The 25,566-nt window shown below is 36.5% G+C and overlaps 1 protein-coding gene across 4 annotated transcripts in view; it reads left to right on the top strand.

Moving 5' to 3' along the window:
* Trim33 (tripartite motif containing 33) overlaps positions 1 to 25,566 on the top strand; it is a 128,466-nt gene that overhangs the window by 25,396 nt on the left and 77,504 nt on the right. For all 4 annotated transcript variants that reach the window (XM_077791014.1, XM_077791013.1, XM_026394125.2 and 1 more), the window contains exons 2-4: positions 17,319 to 17,437; positions 17,836 to 17,980; positions 18,365 to 18,497. In XM_077791014.1, the coding sequence (XP_077647140.1) occupies positions 17,319 to 17,437; positions 17,836 to 17,980; positions 18,365 to 18,497 (397 nt within the window). The remainder of the gene's footprint in view (positions 1 to 17,318; positions 17,438 to 17,835; positions 17,981 to 18,364; positions 18,498 to 25,566) is intronic.

Below are 25,566 nucleotides of genomic sequence, written 5' to 3'. Positions count from 1 at the left end.
GAGAGTCAGCCTGTTCTATTGATTTTCCTCTAGCTATGAAAGTCCTAAATAGTGTCTTTCTGTAGAATTGTGCCTAAATTGAAAATCTTTTGTTTAGCATATCCACTTTCATCAATTATCATAGCCAGATCTTCTGGATAACTTACTGTAAATTCTGAATCAGCACTTGGTGCTGTTTCACCTTTTACTTTTATGTTACAGAGACAGCTTCTTAAGTCTCATTAACCAATCTGTTCTATTTTCAACTTTTCTTTTGCAGTTTCATCACCTCTCTCAGCCCTCATAAAATTGAAGAGATTTAGGGCTTTGCTCTGGATTAGGCCTGATTTAAGAGAATGTTGTGTCTCGTTTGATCTTCTATGCAGATTGCTAAACCTTCCTCTGTATCAGTGATAAAACAAGGCTGTTTTGCTTTCCTATCATTTGGGTGTTCACTGGAGTAGCACTTTCATTTCCTTCATGAACTTTTCATATGTCTCCACAACTTGGCTAACTGTTTGGCACAAGAAGCCCCAGCTTTTGATCTATCTCAGCTTTCAAAATGCCTTCATAGGCTTGATCTGTTAAGTGGGACTTAAAGGGTAACTCTTCATTTCATTTGAACACTTCAAGGCCATTGTAGGATTTTTATTTGCTCTAATTTCAATATTATTGTGTCTCAAGGAATAAGGACGCTCAAGGAAAAAGCAAGACTGGGGCTGCAATGATCAGATCACACAAAATTGATTAAAGTCACCATCTTATGAGTGTGGTTTGTGGTGCCCCCAAAGCAATTATAATAGTGATATTTAAAAATCACTGGTCACAGGTAATCATAAAAGATGTAATACTAATGAAAAAGTTGACATACTGTGAAAATTTAGGAAAATGTGACAGACATGAAGTTAAGTACATGTGTTGGAAAGATGGCATTGATAGACTTTCTTGATACAGGGTTGCCACTAACCTTTAATTCACTGTGAGTGCAATAAAACAAGATTATATGTACACATTTATTAGACCATTTAATTTTCCTGCAGGTGATGAGTCTCTGCTTTTCTGTTTTATTTTATTTATCTCCATTCTATTTTGTTTTTCTGTTTCCCCTTTATTTCACCAGATTTTTCCTTATATAGGTTTGAAGGTGAATTATTAGGTGCACATATGGTTTTAATCATATCTTCCACATAATTGATATTTTTATCATTATAAAAATTTTTGTTATTTTTGTGTACAGCTTGCTAGGCAAATTCTCTGCTACTAAGCTACATTATATCCCCAGAACTTTTATGACATAGGGTCTAGCTATGTTAACTCACAATCCTCCAGCCTCAGCCTTCTGAGTAGCTGAGATTGTGTGTGTGCCACTATGCCCAGACTCTAATTAATTTTTATTAGAATGACAGAGGCCAAATATCTTCTTATATCATTTGTTTTGAACTACTTCCCCCTCTCTACCCCACATGTTGGGGATTGAGCTTAGGGTTGCTCTACTACTGAGCTATATCCCTAGTCCTGTATTTTTTTGTTTTGAGACAGGGCCTCACTAAATTACCCAGGCTGGCCTCGAATTTGCCATCCTTGTGTCTCAGCCTCCTAAGAAGCCGGGATTACAGGCATGCACCATGGTGTCTGGCTGTTTTGAACTATTTTATTGTGAAATAAGATAATGTATACCATGTTAGAAAATGTTTTCTGTTTTGGTAGTCCTTAAAATTTAAAAGAAAATATTTCATGTTTGAACCATAATATTTTTTTCCTAATTGTCAATTATTTTACTTCATTGAGTTGACAGTTTTCTTTTCAGTGAAGGTACTTTTTTTGTTGTTGTTGTTATTGTGGTAGTGGTGGGCAGGCACTGGACTTATGAGATATATCTCAACCCAGCAGGTCATCTTATTTTTTTTTTTAATTTGTTCTAATTAGTTATACATGATAGTAGAATGCATTTTGACATATTGTACACAAATGGAGCACAACTTCTCTTTCCTCTGGCTGTACATGGTGCAGAAATACAACAGTAGTGTAATCATACATGTATATAGATAGGGTATAGATAGGGTAATTATGTCTTCTTATTCTATTATCCTTCTCATCCCCACAGCCCCACCCCTCTCTTCACTCCCCCCTCTAAAACCAAAGTTCCTTCATTTTTCCCTATCCCCTGCCCCACTATGGATCAGCAGTCCGCTTATCAGAGAAAACATTTGGCCTTTGGTTTTGTGTTATTGGCTTATTTCTCTTAGCATGATATTCTCTAGTTCTGTCCATTTGCCTGCAAATCCATAATTTCTTTCTTCTTTAAAGCTGAATAATATTCTATTGTGTATATTTTTCCACTCATTTTTTGAAAGCCATCTAGCTAGGTTGGTTCCATAGTTTAGCTTTTGTGAATTGAGCTGCATCAATGTAAACATTGATGTGGCTGTGTCACTGTTATATGTTGATTTTTTTAAGTCCTTTGGGTATAAACAGAAGTGGGATAGCTGGGTCAAATGGTGGTTCCATTCAGAGTTTTCTGAGGAATCTCCATGCTGCTTTCCATAGTGGTTTCACCAATTTGCAGTCCCACCAGCAATGTATGAGTGTAACTTTTTCTCCACATCTTCACCAACACTTACTTTTGCTTGTATTTTTTTAATATTTATTTTTTAGTTTTAGGTAGATACAGTATCTTTATTTTATTTCTGTATGGTGCTAAGGATTGAACCCAGTGCCTCATGCATGCTAGGCGAGCACTCTACCACCGAGTCACAACCCCAGCCCCTGTGTGTATTCTTTTTTTTTTTTTTTAAAGAGAGAGTTAGAGAGAGAGAGAATTTTTTCAATATTTATTTTCTAGTTTTCGGCGGACACAACATCTTTGTTTGTATGTGGTGCTGAGGATCGAACCCGGGCCGCACGCATGCCAGGCGAGCGCGCTACTGCTTGAGCCACATCCCCAGCCCCTGTTTGTATTCTTGATGATTGCCATTCTGACAGGAGTGAGATAAAATCTTAGTTTTGATTTGCATTTCTCTGATTGCTAGAGATGATGAACATTTTTTTATGTTTGTTGATCAATTGTTTTTCTTTGAAGTATCTGTTCAGTTTCTTAGCTCATCATTTTTTTTTTAAGTTATTGAATTGTTGGGCACAGTGGCTGGGGAGACTGAGATAGGAGGATCGAAAGTTCAAAGTCAGCCTCAGCAACGGGAAGGCACTAAGCAACTTAGTGAGACCCTGTCTTTAAATAAAATACAAAATAGAGCTGACGATGTGGCTCAGTGGTTGAGGTCCCCTGAGTTCAATCCCTGGTACCCAAAAAAGAAAGAAAGAAAAAAAGAAAAAAAAGAGTTATTGAATTATGTCCATATGTATGCAGTCAGAAAAATCTTGTTTTGGAGAAAGGGTCTCACTTTGTTACCTAGACTAATCTTGAACTGGTGGTCTCTAATGATTCTTCCTTTAGCTTGTAGCTTCCTGAGTACTAAAACCACAAGTGTGTGCCATAGTACCCATGTAGTAAAATCTTCAATTTTTAGAATTTTTCCCTTGTTAGTCAGATTTTCTTTGCTGACTAACAGAAGGGCATGGAGAAGGAATGCTGCTTACCTCATGGTAGCCAGAAAGCAGAGAGAATATGAGACAACAGGTACAAAATATAGACTCCAAAGACATGCCCCAGTGACCTACTTTCTCCAGGAAAGCCCCACCTGCCTGCAGTTACTACCCAGTTAGTCCATTCAAAATTATTAACCCAGCAAATGGGTCAATCCACTGATTAGATCACAGCTCTAGTAATTTAATTACTTCACCTAAATGTTCCTGCATTAACATAGGAGCTTTGGGGGAATACCTCATATTCAAACCATAATACTATGGCGAAGGTGCATCATTATAGTTTTGTGGACATAGTAAAGCAGATTCTTTTTCTAAGTTAAAAATTTTCATTTATTGATTCAGCTTTGGGGTGAGATCCTTTTTGGCCAGTTTTATGTGTGTGTTTGTCTGTGTGGTGTGTCTGGGGATTGAACCCAGAGCCCATGCCAGGCAAGCACTTTACCACTGACTTACATATGTTTTTAGTTGATGCATTACCCTTGTTCATATTTGTGGGGTACAGTACTATAATTTGGTATATTTTGTACAGTGTGTAATGATCAAAACAGGGTAATTAGCATTTCCATTTCCTCAAAAGATTTATCATTTCTGTTTACTGGGAACTTTCAATTTCTTCTTGGTATTTTGATATTATATATTGTTGTAGACTATGCTCATTCTAATGTGCTGTAGAACACCAGAACTCATTTCTCCTACTAAGTGTATTTCAGTCTCCATTATTGGTTCTGCCCTCTTCCCTTTCTAGTTTGTAGTGATCACTATTCCATTCTTTTCTAAGAAGAGAATGATTTTTGCAGCTTTCACAAATGAGTGCCTGCCTTATTTCTTATTTCACTTGACATAGATCCCCCAGTTTCATCCATGTCGCTACAATTTTACCCATTCATCTATTGAGGGGCTTTCTTGGGGGGGGGCTACCAGTGGATTTTTTTACTTGTTTATTTGTATGTGGTGCTGAGGATCGAACCTAGGGCCTCATACATGCGAGGCAAGCACTCTACCACTGAGCCACAACCCAGGTCCTTGAGGGACATTTTGATCCTGTATGTTGGGTATTGTGAATAGTGCCACAATAAATATGGGAGTACAGGTATCTCTTTTACTAATGATTTCATTTCCTTAGTGGGATATTTCCAGAATTGGATAAGTAGATGGTAAGGTAGTTATTTGTGGCTTTTGAGGAACCTCCATTCTGTTTTCTATAATGACTATACTAATCTACATTCCCACTCATGTGTATGAAAGTGTTCCCCTTTCTGTTTTACCTTACAAGCATTGTTATTTTTTGTATTTTTGATAATTGCCATTCTCAACTGGAGTGAGGTAACTCATTGTGGCTTTGATTTGTATTTCCTGGTTGGTTGATATATCGAACCTTATTTCATATGCTAATTTCCTTTAGATAATTTGGGGCCTTGTTCATGCTGGAAGAGCATTGTACCACAAAGCTGCATCCTCAGCCCTTATTTGCCCCTTTTAAAATTGGATGATTGTTGTTGTTGTTGTTGTTGTTATTCTTAACTTTTGAGTTCCTCATTTATTCTAAATATTACTTCCTTGTCAGATTGTTGGTTTGCAAATACTTTATTCACTATGAGGACTGTTCACCCTTTTGTTTACTTTGCTGTGCAGAAGCTTCTTTTTTTTTAATTTATTTTTTAATTATTAGTTGTTCAAAACATTACAAAGCTCTTGACATATCATATTTCATGTATTTGATTCAAGTGGATTATGAACTCCCATTTTTACCCCATATACAGATTGCAGAATCATATCGGTTACACATCCACGTTTTTACATACTGCCATACTTGTGTCTGTTGTATTCTGCTGCCCTTCCTATCCTCTACTATCCCCCCTCCCCTCCCCCCCTCCCTTCCCATCTTCTCTCTCTACCCCATCTACTGTAATTCATTTCTCTCTCTTGTTTTTTTTCCCTTTCCCCTCACTTCCTCTTATATGTAATTTTGTATAACAATGAGGGTCTCCTTCCATTTCCATGCAATTTCCCTTCTCTCTCCCTTTCCCTCCCACCTCTCATCCCTGTTTAATGGTAATCTTCTCATGTTCTTCCTCTCTGCTCTGTTCTTAGTGCAGAAGCTTCTTTGTTTGATATAATATCATTTGTCAATTTTTGTTCCCTGTGCTTTAGAGTCTTCAATGGTTACATCTTAAAATTTGATTTTCCTGGCTACTAATTTTCTTCTAAAGAGTTGTCATTCCTTTTTCCAGGTCTTTTAATTTTTATACTATAGAAATTATGTTTATTTATAATTGCATTTTTATAAGAGTTCTGAGTCCTTTTTAAAAAATTTGATCTTTCTATATATACATGACAGTAGAGGTGTATTTTGACATATTATACTTACAAGGAGTATAACTTATTCTAATTAGGATCCCATTCTCTCTCTTGTTTTTTTTTTTTTTTAACTCAATATTCACCTCTGCTTCATTGCTGTAGCCTCTGCCACAGCCACCTCTTCCTCTGCTGCCTCCTCAATTAGTTTTGCCTTAGTAGGAGAGAATATGAGACAACAGGTCCCATTTTCTGATTGTTCAGCTTGGTTGCCCTCAAGTTATGGAACCTCCTTAAATGGGATATACTTGTTCTTTGCCTATTCGTGAGTATGGCTTCTTTTACAGGGTCAAGTTTGGCCATGATTATGTGGTTAGTGGTCATTGGTGAACCATTAGACCAGGGCAGACATGATACATTTTGTTTCATCTGCTCTGTACTGATACTTTTTGAAATTTAATGTCTTTTCCAAAGAGTTGCAGTGCCTCTACTGTTCCCTGCTCAGCTAGTACAGCTGGAGTTAGAGAAGATGACCTTTCATAATCCTTTCATAACTGATAAGTCTGTTAGTGCAGAATTCAAATGACCTCCTAAAGAAAACAGTAAATAAGCAGTTTACTGGATCTAGGCAGCCATGGAATTTGGGTCTTCGTGGTTATGAGCTGAGTCTCCACTGGGCCATTATAATTCTCTGCCTCCTTCTGGCACAAGAGAAAAGAAAATCTAGTTGTATGTAAGTTTAAAGCACACATGCGCACATGCAGACCAAAGCCTTGCCTTCTGTGAACATATATCATTATGAAGAATTATTTCTGTTCGGTTTAGTGAAAAATCAATTTTATGCAACATTCAGTAAACTCTTTGTATAGGACCAGATAGTAAATATTTTAGGCTTTGTGGACTGCATATAATGTTTATAGATTTTTCTCTTTTCCCTTAAAAATATAAAAGTCACCCCCCCCCCCCACACACCTTTTGACATACTGGGGATTGAACCCCAGAGCCTCAGTCATTTTAGCAAGAGCTCAACTACTGAGTTGTATCCTCAACCCTTTTTATTTTGAGACAGAATCTTGCTGAATTACACATGCTAGGTTTTAATTTGCAGTCATTCTCTTTGCTTCTCTTTATTATCAGCTCTTATCACAGGGCAACGAACATTTTACATCTCCAGCTCCTCATGCTAACAGCTGTCTGCTGTTACCTCCTTTGCTATAAAATCTCTAAAAGATCAATGGACCTGTTGTTTCAGAATCTAGTTTTTTTCTTTTTTTGCCTTCATGCCCCTTAGTTAATACATATTTCTTCTTAGCTGCCTATTGTTGCCTATTGTTGGGTACACATAGGATGGAAATAGAGATGAATGGACATAGTATATGGTGGAGAGAAGAATTTGCTTAAGGATGATTATACCTCTCAAATTCAGGGCTGTTGGCACCTCTTGACAATCTTATTCTCTCCAGCTTTCCATTCCCTGGGTTATTTAATTCAGACTTTCAAAAAAACTCAACCCACAAGGAGTTTCTCATTACTTGTACTAGCCTCCTACTTAAGTAGGGGCCATAAGTGATAAATCCCCTCAACTTCTTTTTCCACCTGAAAATGTATCTTTTTCATTCATAATTATTTTCTAAGAGAAAGGAGAGAGTTGTTGATTGAAGGTTGATTGAAGTGGCTGCTGGAGGGTATCAGCAAGAGAGGCTAGGGGTGACTAAATAAAAAGATTGTTAGGTTCAAGGCCAAGAGTCTGCTAACATTTAAACATAGTGTGTGCTGGTGTGGTGGCGCATGCCTGTAATCCTGGTCAGAGACAGGAGGATAGCAGGTTCAAAACCAGCCTCAGCAACCCAGTGAGTCCCTAAGGAACTCAGCTAGACCCTGCTTCTAAATAAAATACAAAAAGGACCGAGGATGTGGTTCAGCGGTTAAGTGCCCCTGGGTTCAATTCCAGGTAACAAAAAACAGAAAGCGCAAAAAAAAAAAAAAAAAAGTATGCAATTCTAAAAGTAAATCAATAAGAGTGATGACAAGTTGACCATAAATGGAAAAGTAGTTTGATTCTTGTTTCAGTTATACATATATGTTTGTGTTCTTTATTTTGATGTTAACATCATGGAATTTGCAGTTGACAGTGTCTGAAAGCCATCTTCTAAATCTGAAACTTCCTTTTCTTCTGATAGACTAATAAATATTGGTACTGTCTTTTTAAATTTCTTTGGGTGATGTTCAGGATTAAACCCAGAACTTTGTGCGCGTTAGGCTCTGTAGCTAGCTACATCTCAGTCTGAGGTATTGTCCTTGACATGGTTTTTCCTTATTAATCATAACTCCTTATCAAATTTGAATTATGTACTGGTGGGTTTTATACAGACTCCTCAGATTCACAACTGTGCTAGTTAAGTAGGATGTACTTAAAGCCTACTCATTACATTTTGGTGAAAATACATTTTTTTCATTGAGTAATTGTGTAATTTTTCATGGATGACCCACACCAGAAGCTTGAGAATCATCTACAATTTTGAATTTCTTTCTTACTGTAACTAATACTACTCCCATCATCATGCAGTCATTTATTGTGCCAGTTGATTTTTCCTCATCTCTAATTATAATCATCTATATTACTATGGAGTTTTAGTTTAATCTTATTTTGTTATTAATAGACAATAGACCAACTTTTTAATTAGAAAGGTAGGTTACCATAGTTTTTAAGAGCTCATTTTGTAATGAAGAAAATGTGGTTTATATATGCAATGGAGTATTATTCAGCCATAAAGAAGAATGAAATTATGGCATTTGTTGGTAAACAGATGCCACTGAAGACTGTCATGCTAAGTGAAATAAGCCAGATCCAGAAAGTCAAAGACTAAATCTTTTCTCTGATATGTGGAAGCTAGTCCAAAATCAAGCGGGGTAGGAGAATTCCATTAAAATAGAAGAAAAATCAGTGGAGCAGAGGAAAGGGTTGAGGTAGAAGGTGGAGGGATGGAATAAGGGAAGAACAGTGGAATGAATCTGACCTAACTTTCCTATGTACATATGTGAATATCCACAAGACACTAATTTTAAAAAAAACCTTTTAAATAAATAGGAGAAAAGTCAGTAGAGAAGAGGGGAGAGAATGGGGAAGTACTTGTGACTGAATTAGAGCAAATTGTATTCCATGCTTTTATAATTATGTCAAAACGAATCCTAATGTTATGTATAACTAAAAAAAAAAAAAAAAAATTAAGAAAAGGACTCATGTTGTAGTCCCTCACATCTTGGTTTCAGATGTTGCCTGCCCTGCCGGGCCCCCTCCACCATTTATATCACCATATGTCCTGGAGAAAGTTTCCTGGTCTCACTGAACCTCTTTCTCCTTATCAGTGTGGAGAGTCACCGAGAGTCACTGAACCTACTTTAACAGGTCTAAATGAACTAATACATATTAATTTTATAGTAAAATCTTATAGTAATGTAAATGTAATTTGACCATGATTGGCTCCTATCTTCAGCAAAGCCTTCATTCTCAAATGGAAACTAGAATTCTTGAGTGGAGTGAGGACAGAAGTGCAGGATATAGCAAGGTTGAGCTGGAAAACATTAGGCAAGGAGCATAGGCAACGGAAAGTAAAGTTCACATGTCTGCAGTAGTTTTTTTTTTTTTTTTTTTTTTTTTGGATATTTTTTAGTTGTAGTTGGACACATACCTTTATTTTATTTATTTATTTTTATGTGGTGATGAGGATTGAACCCAGGGCCTAGGTGAGTGCTCTACAGCTGAGCTACAATCTCAGTCCCTGCAGTAGTTTTTATAAGTCAATTTTTGTGAATCAGGCTGAAAAAATTTGTACCAACCAGCAGAGATTTCTTGGAATTCTTTTTTTTTTTTTTTAAGAGAGAGTGAGAGAGGAGAGAGAGAGAGAGAATTTTTAATATTTATTTCTTAGTTCTCGGCGGACACAACATCTTTGTTGGTATGTGGTGCTGAGGATCGAACCCGGGCCGCACGCATGCCAGGCGAGCGAGCTACCGCTTGAGCCACATCCCCAGCCCCAAGAATTCTTTTTTTTTGTTTGTACTTGGGGTTGAACCCATGGGCACTTTACAACTGAACTACATCCCCAGTCCTTTTTATTTTTAATTTTTTTTCAAAGTTATTTTTAATTTTAAATTTTTTTTTTTTTTTTTTTTTTTTGTGCTAGGGATTGAACCCAGGGCCTTGTGCATGTGAGGCAAGCACTCTACCAACCAGCTATATCCCAGCCTCCTTTTTTTGTTTTGGGGCAGGGTCTTGCTAAATTGCTGAGGTTGCCCTTGAGCTTGTGATTATCTGTCTCAGCCTTCCAAATTGCTGGGATTATAGGTATGCACCATTGCACCTGGCGATTCGTGGAATTCTTCGACTGTGCTTTAGAACAGTTATTCTTAAAGTACTGTTCTCAAAGCTGTAGCTTCAACGTGGCACCTAGTTGTTGTCTTAATCTTTGAAATTTGTTATTGGCTACTTAGTAAGGCTTCCACAGACTATATTCACTTTCCAACAACTTGACTATTTTATATGACCCAATTTCCAGGCCCTCAGATATTGTGTTAAGGAATTGCTTTATTGTAGTTTTCTTCTTGTTTTTCTTTTGGAGGTGCTGGGGATTGAACCCATAACTTTGTTAGGCAAATGCTGTACTACTGAATTACATCTTCATCTCCAGCTCAACCCCCCCCCCCCATCTCTTAGTACTAGGGGTTGAACTTAGTGTTTTATGCATACTGGGCAAGAACACTACCACTGAGCTATGTTCCCATGCCTTTTAATTTTGAGACAGGGTCTTAAAATTGAGATTCTCCTGCTTTACTCTCCCAAGCTCCACCCCCCCCCCCCCACGGTTGTATAATAAACAGTAAGCCTAGAGGTAATTTTATACTATATTTTTAGTGTACCTCTGTTTGACTGTTGACTGGCACATGAGGTTATGAATGGAATTTTCCACTTATGATCTTATTTTGGTTATCAGAAAGTTTTGAGTTTTGGAGCATTTAGCTTTTAGAATTTTGGATTTAGACTCTATAAGTCCCGTGAACAGAAGGGCATTTGGATCCATTCATTAAATCATGATATTTATCTATATAAATATCTATATGCAAATTTTGATATCATGTACCATGATATAGACTGAAGAATGTATATAGACATGATACAATACACAAGTGTGCACAATTATACATAAAACAGACAGGAAACAAAGATTTGGTAACTTAAATCCTTATAGGTAGGTAAAAGAACTATTATATTTAACCCTTTAGAAATTAAAATAGAGCCTGTCACAGATTTTTACAGTATGACCCAGACATGAAAGGGACTTGTGCAGTTTATAGGAATAGTGTCTGTCAGTTATGGTGGGCACCGAAATCAAAGGTTCGGGTGGCCACTCATCCTCAATGTGGGCAGATTTACTTCCATCATCACCACTGTTTATTTTCCATTCTTAGGACTCTTCAGAGGAAAAGAAGACTTTTACATATTGGATCTTTTCATTGTCCTTCTCTGTCCCTAAACCTAGAATTTTTATTCCCTATTCCCTATTTCCTTTCCTTTCCTTTCCTTCCCCTTTTCCTTCCCCTTTTCCTTCCTTTTCCTTTTTCCTTTCCTTTCCTTTCCTTTCCTTCCCTTTTTCCTTTTTCCTTTTTCCCCTTTCCTTTCCTTTCCTTTCCTTTCCTTCCCTTCCCTTCCCTTCCCTTCCCTTCCCTTCCCTTCCCTTCCTTTTCCTTTTTCCTTTCCTTCCCTTTTCCTTTTCCTTTTCCTTTTCCTTTTTCCCTTTTCCTTTTTCCCTTTCCCCTTTCCCCTTTTCCCTTTTTCCTTTCCTTTCCTTTCCTTTCCTTTCCTTTCCTTTCCTTTCCTTTCCTTTCCTTTCCTTTCCTTTCCTTTCCCCTTTCCCCTTTCCCCTTTCCCCTTTCCCCTTTCCCCTTTCCCCTTTCCCCTTTCCCCTTTCCCCTTTCCCCTTTCCCCTTTCCCCTTTCCCCTTTCCCCTTTCCCCTTCTTTCCTTTCTTGTTCCTGTTACTGTTACTGTAATTAAGTTTTCCCCATGTCCTCAATCCCTACACCTTATTGGAGGTTTCTTGTATACTCCAGGTACTCTGTGTGCTCAATCCTTCTTACTGGGGATTTCTTGCACATTCCCCATTCCCCTTTCCTAGGTATGGTTTCATGTTTCTGAATATAGTCTCAATTCCTCCCTTCATAGGGGTTTCTTGCACTCATGTCTTAGTAACACTCAAACAGCCTCTGGTATATCCTGAACACCAAGGAAGTATCTTTCTTGAGAATAGATTTTACCTACCTTGGTCTATGCACGGAGTTACCTTGTCACTGTGATGCTTTTTTGGGTTCATTTTTTGGCCTCAGGGATTACAGTTTCCTTCTCCACTCTGAAGCCACTATGTCAAGGCAGTTGGGTTGTGTCTCCTGTAAGGAGGGAGTCCTCACAACCCCCTAGTTGACTTATGGAGCCCCATGTTGGGCACCAAAATTGTTAGAAATACCAGGAATTCTTCAAAAATTGTTAGAAATACCAGGAATTTTTCAAAATTGTTAGAAGTTAACAATTTCTAAATATCAATTTCTAAATTTCTAAATAAACAATTGTTAGAAATTCAAAATTGTTAGAAATACCAGGAGTTTTACAAAATTGTTAGAAACACCAAGGAATCAAACACATGCTCGGAAATAGCCTGGCAAGGTGAACTACTTCTGCTTAGAAGGGCATGCTACTGTACCTGGCTAGCTAAAATTCCTACATTTGGATCTTACATCCCAATTAAGGCTAAATAACTGTATTTTGAAAATAAGCCATTGAACTTTTTGTTTGTCACCTGACTTATTGTGGTTAACTCTTAAGTCTGGTGAGGATTTTAATCTGTAGGACACCTAAATCCTACTCCATAGCTTTATAAAAGGAAGTTATTTCAACTTTTAAACTTTGTTGCTTTGTTCTCAGCAGTTGTACGGAATGATCCTGTGTGGCCTACTTGAATCAGTGCTGCATTGCTTGGGCTTTGAGTTTCCTGTTTTGGCACTTCAAAATTTCTTCTTGCTTCCAGACTTAATTGTGTATTTATTTTGAAAAAATGCACTAAAATATATATATTTGTAGTTGGACAGAATACCTTTATTTTGTTTATTTTTTTTAATGTGGTGCTAGGCGAGTGCTCTACCGCTGTGCCACAACCCCAGTCCACTTTTAAAATTTATTAATTTTAGCCATTTTATATGTTTGAGAGGGTGTCATTCCACCTTTCAGTTATACTGCAGTCATTTAAGTATACCAGTTGATTTACTGAAAGTAATTCCACTTAACACTGTGAAGACAAATTACTTTGTAGACTAATAATATATTTTGGCCTCTCATTTTTTATAGCGCTGGGGATTAAACCCAACTCTTTGGGCATGTCAGTCAAGCGTGCTACCACTGAGTCCAATTCTGTTTTTGCCTTTTAAAAGAGGCGCATCTCTCCCCTCATCCCCAAATGAAACTTTTTAGCAAATTGGCATTTAAAAGACACCAATTTAGAAAGCACAAGTGGGTCTCTCAGAACTTAGTCTTTGAAATGATGAAATCAGCTTAAGGGATATTTTGGCCACTAGGTTTGGCTTTGAAGCTTGAATGTCAGTTTTGTATAATGATCAGAACTCACCACGGCAATTAGCACTGAATGATTAAGCCAGGAGCACGCTCATTTTCTATACAGTCATTACTCATTCACGAATTCACTTGAAAAGTGTAAAATAGCTCTTATTTTAAATGCAGACATTTATATAATTTTAAGATTTGTTGATAATTAAAGAAGCATATAACAAAATGATCCCTAAGCAAATTTCAACTGTCTTGGGGATCAGTCATACTGGTTGCTGTGCAATTTGTTCTTATAGATTAATTAGTGGGGTTTGCTGATGTCTTTAGACTTGCATTTATTACCTTATGTCTCACTGGGACTTCCTTAATCTCATGTTTCTGAATTCCAAGCTTCTCTGAAAAACTTTTCAGCAAACGAGTCTTTCTTAGGTGTATCCTTGTGTTTCTGATGTACACTTGGAGGGGTTTCTTCTTCACTATTCAGTTATCCTTTTCCATTTAAATTCTCTTAAAATTGCTACTTGTTGATTTGTGTGCCTTGCCCCTTTGTCCACCTTCAAGTTTTTTTCCAGGGTTAGTGTGTTAATCTTCTAAATTTCTTAATATTTTAATGGGGATTTCGAATGAGAAAAAGGTGAATTTGTGTTGTCAGCCTGCTAGATTAAATTGAAAATTTCAGAGAACCTGAGAGCTTGTTGAGCTTCAAAAGAAATAGAATAACTGGGATAACATTGAATCATCCATTTACACAGGAATAATGAGAACTTTGATCATATTGACATTCCCCCTACCCCTGTATTAGGATTTGAACCCAGGGGTACTTTACTACTGAGCCATATCACAAACCCTGTTCTTTAGTTTGAGACAGGTTTTTGCTAAATTGACCATGCTGGCCTTGAACTTGCTGAGGCTGGACTCTTAACTTGTGATCTTCCTGCCTAAACCACCTGAGTTGCTGGCATTACAGGTGTGCACCAATGTGCCCAGTATCTTTTTTTGTTTTTGTTTTTTTTGGATGCTGAGGATTGAATCCAGGGCTTGTGAATGCTAAGCAGACATTCTACCATTGAGCAACATACCCAATCCCAATTTGAGTCTGTCTTACTGTGAGCATAGACTGTTGCTCCATATTTTGTGTTCTTTAACAAAAATATTCCTTTAGTTTGGTGTTGCAAGGTTTACATTAACTTTTTAATAAAATAGTTGTATATGAACACAACACATTTATTCATTTATTTATTTGGTGCTGAGAATTGAACCCAGTGCCTCACATGTGCTAGGCGAGTACTCTACCACCAAGCCACAACCCCAGCCCCCTACATTAACTTTTAAAATATTTTTATATGCAATTATATGTGTGTATATATACATATATTATGCTATCTTTTATAGCCCCTTATCTTTAGTGAACTTTATGTATACTATCCTTTTTGCATCTGTTTTTCCATTCTTAGTTGAGTTGGGTTGTCCTGTCAACTTGGAAAATGATAATCTAATAGAAGGATTCTCAGGACTCAGAAAAACTGCTAGACTCCTGTTTTGTCATAGTGAAAGGTTACATATTGAAATTGGCAAAGACAAAAGGTGTCTAGAGAAAGAAGATGCAAACTTTCAGATGTTCCCTTCTAGTGTATTAAACTGTGAGGTACTTAACTATCCTAGGAAAAAATGTGGGACAGTACACAGCATATTGCCAAGCAGGGAATCTCACCTGAGCCTTGGGATTGAGTGTTTTTATCAGGGGATCAATCTTTAAGGGATGCAGCCTCTGTATAGCTGACAGCAGCAACTATGGATGCCAATCCCCTCAGAAGTCAATATGAATACAGTAGTCCTCTGGTATACTAAAACAGGCATTCTCCCTAAGTCATACTATTGGCATTAAACCGTCTGTCTGAAAGTACTTGGTTGCCTGTAACCTCCAACACGCTAAAAACACTCTTACTGGGCTGGAGTTGTGGCTCAGAGGTAGAGCTCTTGCCTAGAGCATGAGAGGCCCTGGGTTCAATTCTCAGCACTGCATTAAGATAAAGGTATTGTGTCTAACTACAACAAAAATAATAAAAAAATAAAAACTCTTATTTAGGCAGCCCATCCCATTGGTTCAAAGGTTATCTCCAGTTCTGAGACAGGCCTTAAGAATGTGCAAAATTTGACTACTCAGGCTTGCCAAGCAAATACTTTCTTGCACACTATAAATTCATGTTTATTCTTTAAGACTCCAGGTGAGCATAATCTCTTCAGCAAAAAGCTACCTTCTAAGAGTTAGTTACAGCTGGGTGTGGTGGTTTAGGCCTGTAATCCCACCTATTCAGGTGGCTGAGACAGTAGGATTCCAAGTTCCAGGCCACCTGGGTTATTTAGTAAGACCCTGTCTCAAAATAAAAAGGGCTAGGGATATAGTTCAGTGGTAGAATGCCCCTGGGTTCAATCTCCAGTAAAACCTCCCACCCACAAATAAAAATAGTTGCTCCCATATCTTTGCCCCTGCAGTTAATTATACTTATTTCCTTTATAATCATTCTATTTATTTTTCTTAAAAATTTTTTATAGTTGTAGATGCACACAATATCTGTAATTAATTAATTAAAAATTTTAGTTGTTGATAGATCTTTATTTTATTTATGTATTTATATGTGGTGTTGAGACTAGAACCCAGTGCCTCACACATGCTAGGCAAGCACTGTACCACTGAGCCACAATGCCAGCCCTCTTTAGCTCTTTCGTAAAGGCAAGGACTATGTCATTTTCATTCTTATCTTCAATTTTATTGTATTGACTTTGGTGTTTTTTTTAAAGTTCTTTAAACTTTAAAAAATGTTATTTTTTTTTTTTTAAAGAGAGTGAGAGAGGAGAGAGAGAGACAGAGAGAGAGAGAGAATTTTCAATATTTATTTTTTAGTTCTCGGTGGACACAACATCTTTGTTGGTATGTGGTGCTGAGGATCGAACCCGGGTCGCACGCATGCCAGGCGAGCTTGCTACCGCTTGAGCCACATCCCCAGCCCTAAAAAATGTTATGTTACCTCAGCAGTTTTGGTAGTATAAATGAACTTCCCACAGTAGCATAAATTAAAGTATCTCTAAACCAAGTCATAATTTGAGGTTATAAGATTGTATTTTAGTTTTCTATAGCTGCTGTAAACAAAATAACCATAAACTTGATGTCTTAGAACAACACATATCTTACTTATAGTTCTGGAGGCTGAAAGTTTGAAATCAGTTTTAGGTTTGCCTAAAGCCAAAGTTTTGGCAGGATTGATTCCTTCCACAGGTTCTGGTAGGAGAAAATCTATTTCTTTGTCTGTTCCAGCTTCTAGTGGTCCATCTTTCCTTCATCTTCAAAGTACAACACTTTAATCTCTGTTTCCATTACCAACTGCTTTCTGCTTTTCTGTAGTCTAATCTGCATGTACCTCCCTCTTATAGAATCAATTCATTACATTTAGGGCCTTTTGGGCATTCCAGAAATATTTCTAATCTCAAGGGCCTTAATCTAGTCTCATCTGCAAAGTTCCTTTTGCCAGGTAAAGTAACATTTATAGGTTTCAGAGATAAGGATTTCTTTTGGGGCCATTCTGCCAACTGCATCTTACAATAATGAAAACAAAACAAAACAAAACAAAACACTGTTTTGAGGGCATATTAACACTTGTTTTCTTTTTCCTCTAGGGTATCCCCCGCACCTGAAATAACTCTGGGTTATATTACATAGTTCTCTTGTTGCTCATTACTTTGATCTTGTGTGTGATAAATGAATGGTTTTGATCATTCACAATTTCCTTTTATTTCTTTTGAAGAATATTATTTAATGTTGCCATTTTGTGTTGTAGTTGGTGTAATACGGTGCCCAGTATGCCGCCAAGAATGCAGACAGATAGACCTTGTGGATAACTATTTTGTGAAGGACACATCAGAAGCTCCTAGCAGTTCCGATGAGAAATCAGAACAGGTATGCTTCTCAAGTTTTCTTTTAGTAATGTCTTGATATGAAAATGTAAATTATAAGAAAAATGTGTTTGGATAGTTAAGTAGTTTAGGATAGTACTGCTATAGATAGGTCTGTTTCAAATTGAAAATAAAGGATGGCTCTCTACTCTCAAACATTAAATAAAACTTTAAAAGTCAAGTTTTGCATAGACTTTGTGTTCTAAGCCTTAGATTTTTTTATTACTTAAATGTTTGATATATAAGGAAAAGGATTTTGTTGAAGATAAATAGATAACAGAATAATTTTATTCTTTGTATAGTGAATTAACTAGTGTATTTGAGACCCAGTTAGAAAGTTTTCCCTATTTTATTTTGCAGATCTCTATTTGGTAAATTTAATATAGATCAATATTCTTTCAGGTATGTACTAGTTGTGAAGACAATGCAAGTGCCGTTGGCTTTTGTGTAGAATGTGGAGAGTGGCTATGTAAGACATGTATCGAAGCACATCAAAGAGTAAAATTCACTAAAGATCACTTGATCAGGAAAAAAGAAGATGTTTCAGGTAAGATACATGTGTTTTTAACCTTTTTCTTTTGATTCTATACAATTTTTCTACTTTTTTTTTTTTTTTTTAGAGAGAGTGAGAGAGGAGAGAGAGAGAGAGAGAGAGAGAGAGAGAGAGAGAGAGAGAGAGAGAGAGAGAATTTTTAATGTTTATTTTTTTAGTTCTCGGCGGACACAACATCGTTGTTGGTATGTGGTGCTGAGGATCGAACCCGGGCCGCACGCATGCCAGGCGAGCGCGCTACCGCTTGAGCCACATCCCCAGCCCTTTTCTACTTTTTGATAAGTTTTGGATACTAGCATCAATAAGAATTTAGAAAATTAGTCAAAATTTTTATTATGTTTAGTTAAAAAACTATTTTTTTTTTAAATTTTTCTACAGAGTCTGTTGGAGCATCTGGTCAGCGCCCTGTTTTCTGCCCTGTACACAAACAAGAACAATTGAAACTCTTCTGTGAAACATGCGATAGATTGACATGTAGAGACTGTCAACTATTGGAACACAAAGAACATAGGTACAGAAGTCATACTCAATTATTGAGTGCTTAAAAATTACTTATTCTTCTTAAAGCAAATATTGACCCCCAATTTTGTCCCTTAGCATTTTAAATCTAACTTTTGTGTGTTTTATTTCTTAAAGTAGTGTGTGTTGATTGATGAATTATTTGTTTTCATGTTCATGTCTAATTGACTGTCTTATGAATATTTGTCAAAATGTATCATTATGTAGGGTTGGGTTTGCAAGAATGGAATTATATTATTTATTTGTCGTTCCTGTGGTTCAAATAAGCTATTTCCAACTGTAATGTACTTAGATTATGGATTATAATCTGTAAAGCAATGTCCTCATGGATGGTTAATTGACATTCTCATAAATACAGCTAATTGATATCTAACATCAAAGCATAAATATAGATTTCAAATTAGATGTGTTATTTGCAGGAAACTTAGGGATTTATAAACAGCTAAATAAATATAAGCACTAAGCTTAGTTATTCTTCTAATACATAACTTTGTATTTTAACCATATTTTGTCTTGAGAATTAGTAATATTTATTCACTCATCATAAGTCCCTTTCATCTGAACTGTTTGAAACTGTACTGAAAGTCTTAAGTCAGGCATATAAGAAAATTCTTATAAATTTTCCCACCTTCCATGGCACCTGTGTATTACACGTAAAAAAGATTATTTAGTCTATCCATAGTCTAGAATTTTTGAACATGTTTTTATTATGTTTAGTTAAAAAACTATTTTAAAAAACGATTGTTTCAAAGAACAATATTTCTAATGGATGGAAATAAGTTTTCTGAATCTATTGTCAAGAAAGGTTAGGAGAAATTAGTTTAACCATACTTTGTGTGTGTGTGTGTGTGTGTGTGTGTGTGTATGTATATGTATCTGTCCCCAGGCCTCACTGTGTTGCCTGTGTAGGCTGGCCTTGAATTTGCAATTCTCCTGAGGCAGCCTCTTGAGTAGCTGGGATTGTAGGTGTGTGCAACTGTATGATTTCTTTAATGAATTAATTCATGTTAATTGGATCTGATAGTCCTAATTGCTAATAATTATTGCACCTTTACTTTGTGTCAGGCACACCCCCCCCCTCCAAGTCTTTTTTATTTTTTTTATTTTGAGACAGGGTCACACTAAGGTGTTGAGGCTGGCCTTAAACTTGAGATCCTCCTGCCTCAGCCTCTTGAGTCACTGAGATTGTTATAGACATTCGACACCACGCCCAGTTTGTGCCAGGCACTTTTCTGAATGTTCAATGCTCCTTTAATTCACAGCAGCTATTCATGAATTATAAGTACTGGCATTATGACTGTTTTAAAGGGAGACCATCTCCCCACAGAAAGCTTTAGTGGTCTGTATAGGGTCCCATAGCAAGTGTTAGAATCAGGATTTAAGCACTCACATTCAGGTTTCAAAACTCTTAATCTCTGTGCTCATTTCCCCCCATATGGTATATAAAGTATAGTAGATAGAATATCTCAAATTTGATTGTAAAAGGAAATGCTTTTTGTTCTTTTTTTAATGGCAACTTTCACTACTCTAAAAGAATACTTACTAATCCTGTATTAGCCTTAGTTTGTTCTGTTCAGAAATGTCTTATTTTACCTGGAATGTGGCTAATATTTTACTTGAAGTGACTAATCTTATGGATGCCTTCACCTTTAGGGACAAATCCTATCTGTCTATTTATTTATTTAGTTGTAGTTGCACACAATACCCTTGTTTATGTGTGGTGCTGAGGATTGAACCCAGGGCCTCGCACCTGCTGGACGATTGCTCTACCACTGAGCCATAATCTCATCCCCTAGGGACAAATCTTATCATTGATTATTTTGAAATGGTCTCATTAAGACATTAGATTACCTTTCTCAGAGATGTAGTGAGGTATTTTTTTTTTTGAGCACTTAACATTCCTTTTTTTTTTTAAAATTCTGGTTTGTTATATGACAATGGAATGCATTACAATTCATATTACACTTATAGAGCACAATTTTTCATATCTCTTTGTATACAAAGTATATTCACACCATTCATGTCTTCATACATGTACTTTGGATATGCTATCCATCTCATTCCACTATCATTTCTAACCCCATGCCTCCTCCCTTCCCCTCCCACCTCTCTGCCCTATCTAGAGTTTGTCTATTCCTCCCATGCTCCCCCTCCCTACCTCACTATGAAACAGCTTGAGGCTGGTTGTTTTCAAGAATCATAATAATAACCATTATTTATTAGGTGGTTAGTATATGTCCAATATTGTTAAAACACCATGAACTAGATTTTTTTTAAAGTCATGTTTATTGAGATTATAATTTATATGTGGGGCAATTTACTCCGTTTAGTTTTATAGTTATATGAATTTTGATAACACAAGTATAAAAAAGACAGCATATATGGATATATAGTACTGTTGTCAAGATACAGAATATGTTACCTTGTCCTTATTTTTTAAATAGAGAAATTAATTTTAATATTTCCATTTAACCCAATGGATTGCCAACATAATTTGTAAAAAAAATATAATTGTTAGTAAGATATTTTATGTTCATTTTCTTTGTATTAGTAATTCTTTGGAATCTAATATCTATTTAACACATAGCACACTATACATACACATATTTTAAATATTCATTGGCCTCATGTAACCAGTGGCTGTCATTGGCTCTTTTCTCCATCTTTTACCTTTTGGTGAGACATATGCTGTAGGCTGCCTGATAAGTCCCCTTGTTATGTGGTTTCTTGTTGAGTTCCATCAGAAAGGGACACCAAAGAGATGAACTTAGAATATTCAAGAGTAGAGCGAGGTGTTTTATACTATGAGTTGGTTTCTACATGCTTTTGGTGGGAACAACTTCAGTTAGGTCACCTTCTCCTACAAATTTTTTTACTCTGATTGATTTTTTTTCATCCTTGAATCTTGAATAATGGATTTTAAATTATAAGAGAGTAAAATATACCTCATCTCCTATCATAGGCAATGTAGATACACATACCATATTAATTATATATTGAAATATAACATAAAATCCTAAAACTTTTAAAGAACATATGTATAACTTTGTGAAGAGAAATGGAAAACTAAAAATATGAAATAAACAAAAATCTGAAAAATTAGATGATGTTGTTAAATTTTTTTGTGTAAAATTTATTAAAAAGTTGAAAGAGACATGAATTGTGTTACAGGTTATTTTTGTTTGTTTTTGATATTTAGCTTGACCTTTTCTCTTTTGGTTGGCTTTTCCTTTTGTAGTTATTCCCGTTGCAGATTTTCATTGTTGTTTTTTATTTCCTCCTCTTGGGATATTTTGCCAAGAATGTTCTGTAGTGCAGGCTTTCTTGTTATAAATTCTTTTAGCTTTTGTTTATCATGGAAGGTTTTTATTTTATTGTCAAGTGCGAAGCTTAATTTTGCTGGATATAAGATTCTTGGTTGGCATCATTATCTTTTAGAGCTTAGTATATGTTGTTGCAGGATCTCTTAGCTTTGAGAGTCTGTGTTGAAAAATCTGCTGAGATCCAAATTGGTCTTTTCTTATTCTGGATGCTAGGCATTTCATTTTAATGTGTCTTGGTGTAGATCTGTTGTAATTTTGTACATTTGATGTTGTTTAGGCCTCTTGTATTTAATTTTCCAGTTCATCCTTCATGCTTGGGAAATTTTCTGCTATTATTTCTTTGAAGAGATTGTGCATTCCTTTGGTTTAAATCTCAGAACCTTCCTCTATCCCAGTAAATCTTAAGTTTGGTCTTTTGATGGTATCCCATAATTCTTGGATATTCTGTTCATGGTTTCTTACTATCTTCACTGTGAGGTCAACTTTATTTTCAAGATTGTATATTTTGTCTTCATTGTCTGAGGTCCTGACTTCCAAGTGATCTAGTCTGTTGGTGATGCTAAGTATTGAGTTTTTTAATTGGCTTATTGTTTCTTTCATTTCAAGTATTACTATTTTTTTCCCCAGTATCTTTATCTCTTTCTTGAAGTAATCTCTTGCAAGTTGTATTTGCTCTCTCATCTCTTTGTTGGAGTGATCAATTTTTGCCTGTATCTACTCACTTAGGTTGTTTTTTTAATTCCCAAATCATTTTAGTTATGAATATCCTGAACTCCTCTCCTCTGACATTTCACCATCTATGGATTCTCTTGTTGTGGTATATTGGTTTGTTTGGGGCACTTTCCTCCCTTGTTTTTTCATGATGTCTATGAGTCTTCCTGTCTTGCAGTGTAGATCTGAGATATTTTAGCTTCTGCCCTATTGTCTTTTAGTGTCCCTATAGGTTACCAATACCTCACTTTTAATGGATAGATCAATATTACAGCACTCAATGTACCCAAGTGTAGGCATATATCAGTTAGCTTCTATTTTTACATATACAGTTTTGTTGCTAATCAGAAATGATGAGCTTGGATATCTTCTACCTTATAGTCAATAGGTTTGTATAATGGTTTACAGTTTCTAATTGTAGAAGGGGGGGTTTGGGGGATTGGCTGAGATGTTTATGAAGTAGGATGTGAGAATATGGAGGTATTAGATTATATGACAAGTAAGAGGGATAATCATAAGAAGTTGGCTGTTAGTAGGAGAAACAAGAGATAGGCAATCCCATGCAAGACTCCCTGTTACCTCAGCAACAGGATAACTGTTAGCTCCCCTAGTAGTGATACCTTTGGTGCAGCCAGCACACAGGGACCTTGATGATGTCTTATCAGGTCCTTATTGTTGTCCCTTGATAAAAGCAGTGATACCCAGTTTTGTGGTGGTGGCAGCCTCAAGCTTATATGTACCTCTCCTCTGGGTCTTTGGGCTACCGTGCGGCAGGTGGGCCTCTTCTCCGGGTTTCTTATATAGTGTTCTAAATTGATAGTGACGGGCAAGAAGAAAAGGAAGATGTTATACTTTTTCCCATGAAAAATAGCTTTGTTGGGCATGGCTTAAACCCAAGGGGAATTAGAAAGGAAAAGAAAGAGTAGCTTCAACTACATCCATCTCAAAGTTTACTCTGATCCTTCCCTTTCCTTCACTAAATTTCTTAATTCGGACTTAGATATGAGTAATAATGTATTGATGTGTCTACCTGAATATAGGAAAAAGTAACCTTTTTCTCCTTTTATGCTTAATTCAGGACCCCAACCATTTGTGTGGATTTTTTCTTTCACATTGACCAGTTCTCTGATACCAGCTGGAATTAGGAGTCTGTCTGGAATTAAGAATCAGATCCCACTGGTTAAGGGTCTAGTCCCACAGACTACCCACTTCAGATGCCATTTGTAAACTGATGACTTGGGTTTGCTAGATCATTTGCTAGAGTGACTTGCAGAACCCAGGGACATCCTTAACCTACTACTGCTGATTTATTATAAAGGATATTTTAAATAATACACATGAACACCCCAATAATGAGTTACATAGGGAAGAGCTTCCAGTCTCTTTCTGTTCTAGGCTTGTTACTGCCTACACATTCAGCAACCTGGAAGTTTTCAAAGTCCTGTCTTAAGTTTTTAGGTAGCTTCACTGTGTTATGGACAGTGAAGCTACCTAAAAACTTAATCAACTCAACCTTCAGACCCTCTTTTCTTCCTTTAAGCTTAGAGGATAAGACTAGAAGGTCTAACCCTCTAATCATCTGGCTGGTTTCTTGTTGGTTTCCTTGGCTATCCTGGACCCCAAGCAATCAGTCATTAAAAAAATCAGCATATTAAAAACTCTTACCACTTCAGAGATTCCAGGGTTTGTGGAAACTGTGCAGAAAGTGAAGACAACAATTATTTGTAAACTGGTGACTTGGGTTTGCTAGATCATTTGCTAGTTATGTTCCAAACATAGTCAAGGAGGTACTACATTTTTTTTTAAAGAGAGAGAGAGAGAGAGAGAGAATGAATTCTTTAATATTTATTTTTCAGTTTTTGGCGGACACAACATCTTTGTTTGTATGTGGTGCTGAGGATTGAACCTGGGGTGCACGCGAGCGCGCTACCGCTTGAGCCACATCCCCAGCCCCTACAATTTTTTTATATTGTGTGTGTGTGTATACATATGTATATATATGTTTGTATATACATACACAGAGATACATCTTGGTTCCTTAAGATTATCTTTGCCATATAAGTTTTTGCAAGTATGCTCTCTGATGTTCACAGTGAAGAAATTGTCTCTAATGACACAGTTCTCAGAACCTGTCCCGTTATTAAGGGTTGTATGACTATGTGTTGTATCATAAAATCATACTTTTCTTTTTGTGTGTATTTCTGTCATTTTTCTTGGATATATTATTGACAGAACTCATGTCATTTGACTTAAATAGCTCAGGTTCTTATTACTATCAACAGATTTATAACTGGTCTCTCTGGTTTGAGGTTTGCCGTGTCAAATTCATTCTGTCAGTATTGCTCTCAGGATTATTGTGCTGAACGTGTCCCCAAAAAGCAGCAACAACAAAGCACTGCAGCGTTCCTCTCACAGTCAGAGTTCCAAGTTTTCAGCATAGCATACATTATTAATTTAACTAGCATCTTTCTCCTTTAAGTATTTTTTTTAATATTGGGCTTTGCTGTGTTGCCTAGGCTGACCTTAGCCTCACCCCTCCCTGCTACCAGCATCTTTATCATCTGTTTGCAAACACCTTCTCTACTACCACCATCATTCTATTTCCTCCTCTTCTTCTCCTTTTCCTCCTCCTCCTCTTTACTACTACTTCTCCTTTCTTTATTTTCATTTGTACATTACAATTATATATAATAAGACCATATTCTCTGTTGACATTCACTGAAAACCCACATTTAAGGGGAAATAACATGCCTTTTGAACTGATTAGTTTTTACCTTCTTTAGCAAGAGTGGTGGTTTTTTGTTTATTTATTTTTTATGTGGTGTTGAGGATTGAACCCAGTACCTCACATGTGAGAGGCCCTACACCTGCCAAAACCCAAGCCCAAGGGTGGAAGCTTTTTAAGGATGTTGTCTATTTACCTTGGAACTGCTGTCCATAAATGATGTAACTGTTGATTAATAGAGAGCTGTTTATTAGTGTATAGTAGATCCTTAGTTGGTTCACAAGCTAGCCTTAGGGGGAGGA

The sequence above is a fragment of the Urocitellus parryii genome, chromosome 11 (assembly GCF_045843805.1).
Source record: "Urocitellus parryii isolate mUroPar1 chromosome 11, mUroPar1.hap1, whole genome shotgun sequence".
Lineage (NCBI taxonomy): Eukaryota > Metazoa > Chordata > Mammalia > Rodentia > Sciuridae > Urocitellus > Urocitellus parryii.
Note: the sequence above shows the minus strand (reverse complement) of the source record. Positions and strands in the feature narration are given on the sequence as shown.